Source organism: Hypanus sabinus, chromosome 5 (genome assembly GCF_030144855.1).
Source record: "Hypanus sabinus isolate sHypSab1 chromosome 5, sHypSab1.hap1, whole genome shotgun sequence".
In the NCBI taxonomy this organism is placed as follows: Eukaryota; Metazoa; Chordata; class Chondrichthyes; order Myliobatiformes; family Dasyatidae; genus Hypanus; species Hypanus sabinus.
Window position 1 is genome coordinate 25,775,681 of NC_082710.1, and position 12,066 is coordinate 25,787,746.

Sequence of the window (12,066 nt, forward strand, 5' to 3'; positions counted from 1 at the left end):
CTTCTTATATCAATGTGCGCCCTGTTGTATCAGCCCCTATCACCACCTCTAGCAAACAGACAGGACATTCCTGGCTGTGAACAACATTCCAGGATGATGTGTTGGCTCCTGTCTACTGGGGTCAAGGATGTCTTCAAGTGGTTGAAATACATCCTCAAGCAGGAGGGTGAGCAACCAAAGATCACTGCACACATTGGCATGTGAACAAGGAATGCCTCAAAAAGGAACGGCAGTACAGAGGAGGGGTTGATAGGGTAAACGGCATTTATCTTAATGCGAGAAGCCTGATAGGAAAGGCAGATGAGCTCAGGGCATGGACAAACCCAAAGATATTATAGCCACTACAGAAACATGTTGGAGGGATGGATAGGGTTAGTACCACAGTGCCCTGGGGTATAAAAGCTTCAGGTATAATAAGGAAGAGGTAGGAGAGGAGAGGGAGCTACATTTTTGGTTAAGGAAAACATCACAGTTTTAGTTAAGAGGGGATATATCTGAGGGATCACAAGGGCACAGGCAACTCCATCCCTCACTTCCTAGAACACATGGGGTCTGGCCCCAAGGTTTTATCCATCTTTATGTACTTTGTCCTCTAGCACCTCCTCTTTCGTAATGTCAATGTTTTAAGATATCATTGTTTTCTTTCCTGAATTTCTTCAATTCCATGGCACTTCCCATGGTAAATACAGACAAGAAAGATAATTAAGACCTTGCCCATCTCCTGTGACTCCACACATGGTGGACTACGTTGATCCTTATTCTCCATAAAGTTGTCTGAGCAGTGAAGAAGGATCTCAGTCTGAAACGTTGACTGTTTATTCCTTTCCATAGACGCTGCCTGACCTGCTGAGTTCCTCCAGCATTGTGTGTGTGTCTCTCTCTAAAGTTACCCTTTTCCCTTAATATACATGTAGAATCTCTTAGGATTCTTCTTGTCTTCATCTTCCAAATCTAACTCATGTCCTCTTTTAATACTCCTCAAAGGATTTACTTGATCCCAACTACCTATACCTGACATAGGCATCAATATCCCTCATGAGACTAGGTTCCCCTTCACACCAGCCATGCTCTTCACTCTAGCAATTAAGTTTTGCAAATTCTGACCTAATACTAACAAAAGTAGCCTCGCGCCAATGTAGAACCTTCTTACCTTTTTCCATAACTATTTTATAACTATTAGAATTATGGTCACTGGTCCCAAAACATGCCCCACTGACAATTCAGTTACTTTCCCTGTCTCATTTCCCAATGTGAGGTTGAACATAGTCGCCTCTCTGATTGGATATTCTTCAGAAAACTTTGCTGGACACACAACAAATTCTGCCCATGAAAGCCTTAGCAGTTAGTCAATATTAGAAAAGTTGACATCACCTACTCTTACAATTGTATTATTCTTGCAGCTAACTACGGCCTTTCTATATATTTGATCCTCTAATTCCCTTTGACTATTGGGGAACTTATCCCATTAAAGTGGTCTTCTTATTTCTGAGTTACATTCATGTGAAGTTAAAGTTAATCCTTCAAGATTATCCTAATTACTGTTGTGATGTTCTTCTTAATCAATAAAACTTCTCTTCCTCCTCTTTTACCTCAATCCACACATGGAACTCTAAAACATTGAGCTGCTAGTTCTACCCATCCCTCAATCATGTTTCTGTAATAGCTATGAATACTCCTAAGACTCAGTTATGAACAGGTTCTTCTTTTTTTTTTACAGATGCCCCTAAGCTGATTTTTCCCATTGGTCAGAAAATACACAAAACAGTTGGATATGCCAACTCATATCTACACAGTATTGTAATGAATGGTGTTGATGGGGGCTAACTACCTTTAACATTAACATTGTCTTGGCCTGATTCAGAAAAGCTCTGAGTTATTTTCAGTACCTTGACAATATTTATCCCTCTGTGAATTTACCTGAAAGATTACCTAGTTGTCACCTTTCTATTTATGAAAGCTTGCTACATGCAAACTCAGCGTCCAGTTTTGTACTTCACAATTATTTCATTGTCTGTTTCAGGTAGGCAACCTCATTGTCAAAAAGTCAGTACTTTCGAATATCACAGCTGACACTCCCCATGAATGTTGAGAGTGGCTACTTGGAACCCAAAATTCATCTCACAGAACATTCACATGCAAAAACAACAGACTGAATAATAAACATAAGAGATTCTGCAGATGCTGGAAATCCAGAGCAGCACACACACACACAGTGCTGAAGGAATTTAGCAAGTCAGGCAGTATTTATGGAGGAGAATAAACAGGCGATGTTTTGGCCGAGACCCTTCAAGAGGACCCAAAGATATTTAACCTGTCCTCACCTTTAACTAATTTTACCCCATGCTAACAGCAGAAATTCTAATTTCAACAAGTAACTAAACAGTACTTTGCAGTCAAATGAAGTATTATTATTTCCTATTATTTTTGTTAGCTACAAATCAAAATTTCTAGTGGATTATATGAGAAATTGTGGGAGGATAACTGAAGGGAAGATCAAAGAGATGTGAAGATATTTGGTCCTGCCCCATCATGGAAATAATTCACTTATATAGAGATTGTTTGTCAGGCATGGAATCCCATCTTTTGAAATAATACAGTCCAGGAAGAAGTACTTAGTGGGCTAAGTTACTTCCCAGGAAGGCAGGAAACCAGAACACCTCCTGTTGTACAGTTAATAAAGCGTTAGTGATTATTCGCATAGCTTTCATTAAGTTCATGTTTCAAATAAATCAAAGCTGATAAGCAGAGTTGTCGCTGTAATGTTCACTGAAATTGCATTTGGATCACAGCTCTTGTACACATTGAAACATGTAGAAACGTCTGGCTGACGCGTTGTAATAATCATAATGAAAAATCCCAGATTTCAGATCAATAGAAGCTGACAGCTGGGATTAATATTTGTCACTTTAAATTTTACACAATCTGATTGAGAACGTGTCTGAACAGCATGTAAATCCAATGACCCGAAGGGCATTAAACATTACAGTTTGGGGGGGGGGGGGGGGAAGGAAACAAAATTTCAAATTAACTACCAAAAAAAACCTATTAATACACAGATTGTTTTATGCAGTTTTAAACAGGACAAACATTTTTAGCAAGTTAGCCTACAAAAATAGAGCATTTCTGTTAAGCTGCAAAAGGGAGAAACATAAACATTCTTATCCTGAGTTACGAACAGGTTCCGTCTTTACAGACCTAAGTTACCAAGAAAATACACAAATCACTCATTGTGGTAACTATACCCACACCGATGCAATGAATGGTGTTGGTCAAGGACGATAAACATGAACAATTATTTATTGTCTTCCCTTGCCTAATTACAATGATACTAAATCCCACGCTCAAAGGCTGATTTTAATGGGATTTAAGTATCAGTGGACGTTACTTTGTTTATAGAGTATTATTGCATAAATATCAATGGAAGTGACTTAATTCCAATTTCTAAATTAACTCTCTTAACTGACCACCCGCAGGGAAACTGCCAGCACGTGTCCTGAAGAGAAAATGCTGTCTGATTACTTTAGGGAGTTTACGTATAAACAGATTTTTTTCCAAGATTGGTTTTTGTTTAAATTGAATAATACTTCAGTGAGTTCGTGAATGTACGGGTGTTCATAATCCAGGCGTTGGTAACCTGGAGAGGATCTGCAAAGAACTTTTTAAGAACGTGGACCTCACTTTCTTTGCCTAGACTTCAGCTCTTCATTTTCACCTAACTCAGAAAATAGTGAAGAAATATCAAGGTCAGAGAGAAGCTGATGAAATGCCTTAAGACATAAAGCACGATTTCTCATATATGCTTAAGTAGTAAAGTTCAGGTGGCTTAGCAGTGCAAAACTAGATGCAAAGAAACAGAATTCAAGCTAAAAATACTGTGATACATTGCAGTTGGGAACTTTAGCTGTAAACAAGCTTGTCCAATCCTTCGTGATTATGAAGGGCACACAGATAAAAACTGCAAGTGTGAAAGAAATTTTCTCGAGTTAATCTTGTAAACCAGCAATTCTCAGCCACTGCCAGTACAGACCGTAATATTTGTATCAACCGGGCAGAGACTGCGGAGGCTCCAGACATCTGGTAACTGAGATAAGGAGGAACAGAGGAGAGGGGCTATCCTTGACTTAGGCAATTGAGAGAGATATCAAACACTATTAAACAAGGGCTACAAGGACATGCAGACATAAATCACAAGGGGGAAGAAGGAATAGTCAAATCCTAAAGGAGGGAAAAATGAGAGGTGGTTTTATGCTCTACTGGTTCTCCCATCTCTGTTAGTAATGAATCATACAACATACAGTAAGGCCTTGCAACATTTCATACAAGAAGATGAAATGTCCAGTGGGAGGGTGGTCTTCAATACAATGGCAGCAGAAGGGAAGGTTAGACAGGAGGGTTACTTTTTTTTTTTGCTAAGATGATTCGTATCATTAGTTTACCACACAAAAATGCAGTAGAAAGAAGCATACTCTGAAAGATTTTCATAAAAATTTTTTATTTTTATAAAAATAAAAAGAATCCGGCCAATGTGACTGTAATTGAAGAAATGAAAGCGGGTGCTGTTTTTGTAGCTTTGTTGAAACATTTCAGAGTATTCAATATCAGAAGCAGCTGCACACAGAGAAAATGCCTCACCCACATAGACCGGCCTGTCAGCTCAGTCCACTTAGCCTGTCGCACGGAGAGTATTTTGCTTGAAAAAGCATAACTCGAGGTTGACTGGTCATGTGGGTGTAACATCTCCAAGGAACCAGTGTGTAACATAGAATTAGGTTAAAAAGAGCAGAGTTTTGCGAAAAAGCAGCAGCGCAGACATTGTGGTGGATACATACACATTGCACGTGCATTTTCTCAGAGGTCGTGATGGGAAGCAATACAGCAAACAAGGAATGTAAATTTCAATAATTGAACTCCATGCGGCATTGTGCAAAACAAACTGAAAATAATTCTCAAATGCCAACAGAAAAGAAAACATACCACATTAACCATAAATAAACAGAAAAAAAATGAATCCATTTCCCAATAAAACCATCAAATGCAATTGACACCAAGCTTTATAGGTAATTTTAGTGTATTAAAAGCACACCCACACACCAGTATGTCAGACCCATGCAGTCACCTCTGCTACCATTGTTCTTCATAAGGAGGAAAACTGCTTCCAGCTCTGTCACTACTAATCAAAATGACATCCTGCAGTGCATTAAAAATTAAAATGACCTTGTTTGGTGTTAATAAGGCTCTTGGGTCACTGCCATTCCCTGTTTTAATCAAAACTGAGCACAAGAAAGGTAAGCCCAATGAACACAATGGGTTAGCAAGGAAAGAAAATTGGAACAGGGCCATTTGTTAGTGAAATGTGTATATGGGTTAATTGTGTCTATTCTCAATGAAGTTACACCTTTTGAGCTAGTTTCCTTTTGCTTCCAAATACCGACTCCCCCAACTCACAAGAGTACCCTTGCTAAGATGGAGCCAGTGGCCATTTCTGCAAAAGCCAAGAATTGCATTCTCAGTCAAACATGCTACCAGCAGTGGTTGTGCTTTGCATCCTGCACAGAAATTGATTTAAATGGAAGGAATCTCAGGGGCAGAGCAGAACCAACTAGCTCTTCTATATACTGCATGAGAAGAATTTTTTATAGCAATGAGGTCTGGGTTTTAAATGCAAGTGAAAACTCTGTGGCTAATTAGCTCTCTTTGGCTGTTCCAACTTTTCCTACAAGTAAGATCTATTACTCAGTGTGGACCAAGAATGAAACCTGGGATTTCCCAGCCAGGCAGGGCACACATAAATATAGCTTCTCCTTCTTTTAATCAATACTCACTTCCTTTTGTGTTTGTTTTTCTTGTTATGCGTTTTTACTTTTTTTAAGTCAGATTCCACAGCAGCTCGCTAAAGCAGGCAGATGCCATCCAAGCTATATTTATTTATAGTTTATATAATTTATAATTATTTATAGCTTTTAAGCTTTCCTTTGTTATTGTACAGGTTCTAAGATGATTAATAGTTACTTTATTTTAATACCTACTGTGGTTAGCTTTTAAAGCTACAGGTAAGACCGAACTTTTAACCTGAAGGACATATTTTACTTAAATTACAATTCGATGCTAATCACTTAATTAACTTCTATCACCACTATGTTTATGTCCAATTAAAACATTTTGATGAAACCCCAAACTTATTTCTCACAGATAACGAGCTTAAATACTTCACAGAAGTAATGGGATAAATAGTTGTAGCCAAAAACTTGTGCTGTTTATAAAAGGGGTTATCAAGGTATTGACCATCATTCTGTGAGAAGAACACCCACAAAATGCTGGAGGAACTCAGCTGGTCAGGCATCATCTATGGAAAGAAATAAAGGGTCAGGGTTTTGGGCTAAGACCATTCATTAAGACATTTTTTGGTTTATACAGAGAGTAACTTTGAACTGGAACTTGTTACCTGCAGAGTTTGTTGACAGAACTATCAAAAGAGAACTGGAAGGCACAATAAATAATTTACTGGGCTGTGAGGAATGGAACAAACTATTCAGAGCTGGCAAAGAACTGAAAGGCCATTAGCCTCCTTCTGTGCCACAACAATTCTATGCTTCTTCAACTTTGATCATAATCAAGTGGCCACAGAGCAGCATTTGATATTAACTTTGCTGCTTTCTATTTTGCAGGTTAATCACCCTTGGGGAAGAGTGGTACGCAAAGCAGAACTGGAAATTTAAAGTGCATGTCAATCCAGTCTGTGCATGTCTAACAGCATAGAAACAAGTCACTCAAATTTGGCTTTAAAATTAGATATTATTGAGGGAATGGAGAAAGGACTGGGAGCAAATGAGGAGACCTGTTCCTTTTAAGAATGTTATTATTGTTCATTTTTAAAAATTCATTTATGTGCACTACTAGGAAGGCCAATGTTTATTACCAACTCTGAGATACTTCTTGTTAGACTTTTCCATTGGGCCAAGAGTCAACCCCATAGCTGTGAGTCTGGATTTGTGACTAGGCCCAGTTCTTTTAAGGATGAGAGCTTTCTTTCTAGTCCATTTCATTGGGTAATTAAGAGTCAACTACAAAATCTGGATTCACGTCTAGTCCTAGTTCATTAAAGGTGAGAGCTTTCTTTATGCTTGAGTCACTCAGAAATAAATTGATGGCAGTGACACCAAGAACTCGTTAAGTCCAATTTTTCATTTTATTTTTGCATAAGTCACCAACAGATTTTACCCAGCCAGAAGCAGCCACCCTGCCATTTACCCCCGCCACAGGAAAGAAGTGCTCCCGAGGCCTTACCGTTGGTATCATGGTGAATGTGTGGAGGGTTAGCCGCGTACGGGTCAATGATTTCTGAGGACGCAACAATGCCATTCTTCTGATCCAGCATCGGCCCCTGAGCATCAAAACCCTCCTTAACTGCTGTAGGAAGGGTGGTAGTGGAAAAGGCAGAACTGAAGTGGCCTGTCATCATTGTAAACACAGTCAAGGTCATTCTGTTTTACTCAAGAGTTTGAACTTGTTAAGTCAGGAAAAACAGAAACATCTGTTTTAGCATAAGTCAATTGTTTTTTTTAAAATTCATTTTACATTAAATTAACTTAAAATTTATTTTCCTTTCATATTAAATCTACAATGAAATATGTAGCAACAATGACAACTCATGCTAGCCTGCGGCACACTGCATCTGTGAGACAGGGGTCCTGAATAACTGTGATGGCAATCAGAGACATTGCTATGAGAAGGAGGGAGCCATTTTAAGGATTGTCAGCAATGATTTTGCCACAGGATTGTCCTTTAGACTGCTGGATCTAATCATTAAAAAGATTTTATTTTTGCTTGGTGCTATAGGGTGAAAGATTGTGCTGACAGAAGCATTTCATTACTCACCGTCAACTCTGACAGAAAGTATTGTTTCACAACAGACATTTTCAGTGTAACTGGGGGGGTGTTTATATTACAAGGGAAAAATGTTGAGGGGAGTGAGAATAAACAGCCTATCCTGTTAATACCCTCCATTCCAGAAAAAGAACTATCCCCGGGGAGATGTTTTATTCAGATTACATTACATTCTGGTAAAAATTATGATGATCAGAAATGAAATATTATATTGTAAGACATTTACACTTGCATTAACTGCAGAAATATATTACTTGAGGCTAAGAGGACTGTTGCAGTTAACCTGTCTAATAAAAGTAATGTTTAATATTTTCCTCATGCGGAATATTTGGCTTGAGGAATGTTTGTTGTTGATTCCTCACCATCCTCGTTTATTCATGGTATTCCATGAAACAGTTAGCTCATGAAGTTGGAGATGTTAACAAAACAGAGAGTTAAATAATGCAATCTGCTGATTTGCATATATACATGCACTTGTGCACATTATATAGAATAATTTTGGGAAATCATAAAGGGGTAGGACATAAATTGAATGGTAAGGAATGTTGATAAATGGAGGGATCTTGCAGTTCAAATCCATAGTTCTCATAAAATGGCAACACTGGTAGCTAAGAGTTTAAGAGGGTATATGGCAAGAGTCAGGGCAGCTTTATTAAACTGTAGGAAGGATGTAGTTGCACTAGAGAAAGTATGGAGGAGATTCACGAAGACTTTTGCCTTGACTGGAGATTTTTTAGGCTGGGCTTGGTACCTTGGAGTGAAGGAGGCTGAGGGGTAACCTGAATGTGGGATATACAATTACAAGGGGCATAGGTATGGTAGAGAATCAGAATCTTATTTTTCCCATGGCAGGGAGAACAGAGGTACAAGAGGAAACAAGTTTTAAAGGGAATTTGGGGGAAACATTGTTCACCAGAGAGTCACTGATATCTAGAATTTGTTGCCTGAGGAGGTGGTGGAGTTAGATACAATCAGTACATTTAAGAGACATTTAGACCAACATTGAAATAGGTTAGGCAGAGAAGGGCATGGGCCTAATGTGGGTAACTAGGATTAGTGCAGATGGGCAAAAAGGTCAGCATGTACATGATGGTACGAAGGGCATGTTCTGTACTGTGTAACCCTATGTGTCCATGACACGACAAAAATCCTCATGACAGGTTGCAAATTGCAAAGCTTTGAACTTGCCCTGAGAAAGTTCAGCTTATCTAAAAATCCATCCCAGATCAATTTGTTGTGATATTAAGGCGTTGGTGTTGCTAAGATAACAGTTTAGGCAAGATCTTGCCGAATGGCAGTGTGGATATGATCTTCTGTACTGTCCTTGGGCAATGCTGAGTTAATGTATGGCAGATGGGGCCCTTTACATTCTTAGGACGGTGAGGGCAGAACTTGGATGAAAATAAGGTAAGGTTCCCACTTCCGATAACTAGAAGTTTTCTTTGGGTAGTACAACATGGGGAGCAAATGGATGGCCTGTTATCAGTACAGACTCGTGTAGCACAGGAACTAGAGCTAGATTCACAGAAGAGTCTGCACTTCCAGGAGAAGCAGCTGGCATGAAAACGAGCATGACTGGCCATTGGAGGGAAAGTGAAACATGATCATTTAATATTTTTCAATATGTAATGCATGGAAGAACCCAATTCTTGTTCTTTATCATCTGCTAATTTCCAGAACAATCCATTGGCAAGATCTTTGCCAGAACCTCATTTTAAGCATCACAATTTGAGGCTGAAAACTCATCCATAATTTTGAGAACAGAGTGACACTAAAAGGAGGACCCAGCATTGTAGACCATGCGATATCATGTAACCAGCAAGTCTAGATATGTATGCAGTGTGTTAGACAAAATAGTCTTGTTCATTATCAGTCAAGGATAGCCACTGTGATTAGGCATTACTATTGCTCTAATCAGCAAGACCTTGGTCTTGTAGCAATGCTAGTATCTACAGAAAGCTAACTGAAGTGTAGGATATTAGAAGACAAGGAAGCCATGGAAAGAACAGCTAAATAATCTATGTTAGCAGAAGAACTGATTTACAGTTAAAATAAATACACACTAAGGTTGATAAAACTGGGTTAAAAAAGAAACACTGACCATATATTGTATCACGAGACATTTCATGACCTTGTGGAGTGGTTGAAAAGTCTAAGAAGAAAATAACGATGAAAAAGAAAACAAAACGTTTCAAAAGAAGGAAAAGAAATATAAGTGTAATATAACAACTTGAATCTGAGTTTCAATGATAAAATGTAGTTAGGAGATGGGAAAGATGCAATGTTAACCAAATGTTCACACAATCAATGTTGAAGCAACAGTATCATATAGGCTTACCATTCAGTGCCACAAAGGAATCTGCAAAAAAAAAAGGGAAAGGGTGTTAAAATATTAATGTCCACACAATAGATTAAATCATGTTATATAATAGTTGCCGAGAATTCTTAAGGATTCACTTACAAAGCTATGAAGTCATCTGAAAGAATTTTCATACTCATTTATAAATAGTATTGTGTTACAAGAGGTTTTACAAAAGCAACAGGAAGTGTTAACAGTTCTGAAACGGTGAAAGAAACATAATGCGTTATCATGATTGCATTGCCTGGGCAATTTTCTTCACCCATAACATGTTTTTTTTAAGTAACCACACCAACTTTTTCATTTCGATTCAGAAAAGCAGATTTCCTTTGAAATCTGAGGTTTTGTTAGCTACTTCTCTCCCGTTATTGAAATGCTTCTTTGTTTATCTAAATAACCAGAAACTGTTAGATAAATCAAAGCCCTTAAGGGTTAAAGAAGGAATCTTCTTTGCACCAAGTGTTTGCTTGTATCTAGCTATCTATAATAAAAAGGTGGTAATTATTTTTCCCATTTGATATAAGGTTTTTAATCACTTCTTCTGAAAAAGTCTGGGAAAGGAAAATTATTTTCTTGAAGATATTTTTCCTTAAACAAGTTGAATATTCACAATAATAGGAAGGACTATCACCCGCTCTGTATTTTACCTGCCACCGTGTAAAATTCACTTCTGGTATCTGGACATTGTTGGCACTGCCATTACTTATTCCCTATTGCTTAATGCCACTGAGAAGATGTAGAGAGCTGACTTCATGAAACACTGCAGCTCTGGTGGAAGGGCTTGCAATATGGTTATATAGAGAAATCTATATTTTTCATCTAGTGATGAAGAAAGATTAATGATACATTTCCAGAGTCAGGATGGCCGGCAACTGTCTTCGCCTTTGTCAAGGATGCACGCTTAGCCCACTGCTATACTCTCCCCACACCCATGAGTTTGTGGCTAGGTACAGCTCAAATGCCATTCATAAATTTGCTGACGAGACAACTATTGTTGGCTGTATTTCAGATGGTGATGAGGAGGTGTACAGGAGTGAGATAGAGCTGGTTCCTAAGGAACTCCATCTATTATGTCCTGCAGCTGATGTTATGGAACTCAACCATTTTCCTTTGTGCAAGTCAGAATTCCAGCCATTGGAGAGTCTTTCCTTTGATGTCCTTTGACTTCACCACCTTGTTGACATATTCAGTCAAAGGTTGCCTTGATATCAAGGACATTTACCTTCACCTCACCACTGGAATTCCATTCCTTTGTCCATATTGCTGATGAAGTCAGGAGCTGAGAGTCACTTACAAAACCTATACTGGATGCTGGTGAGTAGGTAATTGGTATGAAGGTTCTGGTGAGTAAAACTTTAGTGATAGGTTCCATCATTTTGTTGATGACGAGAGTAGATTCATTAATTAGCTGGGTTGGATTACCTCTTTCTGTTTCATGAACAGGACATACCTGGACAAGTTTCTACATTGTTTGGTAGACACTTATATAGCTGTGCTGGAACAGCTTGACAAGAGGAGCAGCTATTTGTGGAGCACAGGTCTTCTTTACCACGCCAGGATGCTGGATGCTATCTGGTCCTGTTGCCTCTGCAGTCGCCATTTCTTGACGTCACGGTAGAACTGGCTGATGACTGGCTTCTGAGGATTTCAGAAGGAAGCTGAGGTAGATCATCCATTTGGCACCTCTGAATGAACATGCCTTCAAATGTTTTGGCCTTTGATTTAACAGTTATGCACCGTTCTCAACTATCACTACTGGGGATGGAGATGTTTTTGGAGCTTCCTCTGCCCATTAGCTGTTTAATTGCCCACCACCATCCATG

General features: G+C 38.7%; 1 protein-coding gene across 8 annotated transcripts in view; it reads right to left on the minus strand.

Annotated features, from left to right (window-relative positions):
* sema6a (sema domain, transmembrane domain (TM), and cytoplasmic domain, (semaphorin) 6A) overlaps positions 1 to 12,066 on the minus strand; it is a 96,053-nt gene that overhangs the window by 12,859 nt on the left and 71,128 nt on the right. For 2 of the 8 annotated variants that reach the window (XM_059969616.1, XM_059969617.1), the window contains exons 17-19: positions 10,223 to 10,243; positions 9,986 to 10,036; positions 7,285 to 7,449 (exon numbers count right to left, since the gene is read on the minus strand). In XM_059969616.1, the coding sequence (XP_059825599.1) occupies positions 7,285 to 7,449; positions 9,986 to 10,036; positions 10,223 to 10,243 (237 nt within the window). Of the gene's footprint in view, positions 1 to 7,284; positions 7,450 to 7,471; positions 7,504 to 9,985; positions 10,037 to 10,222; positions 10,244 to 12,066 lie in introns of those variants that run through there. The other 6 variants (XM_059969619.1, XM_059969618.1, XM_059969623.1 and 3 more) reach the window with 6 other exon arrangements.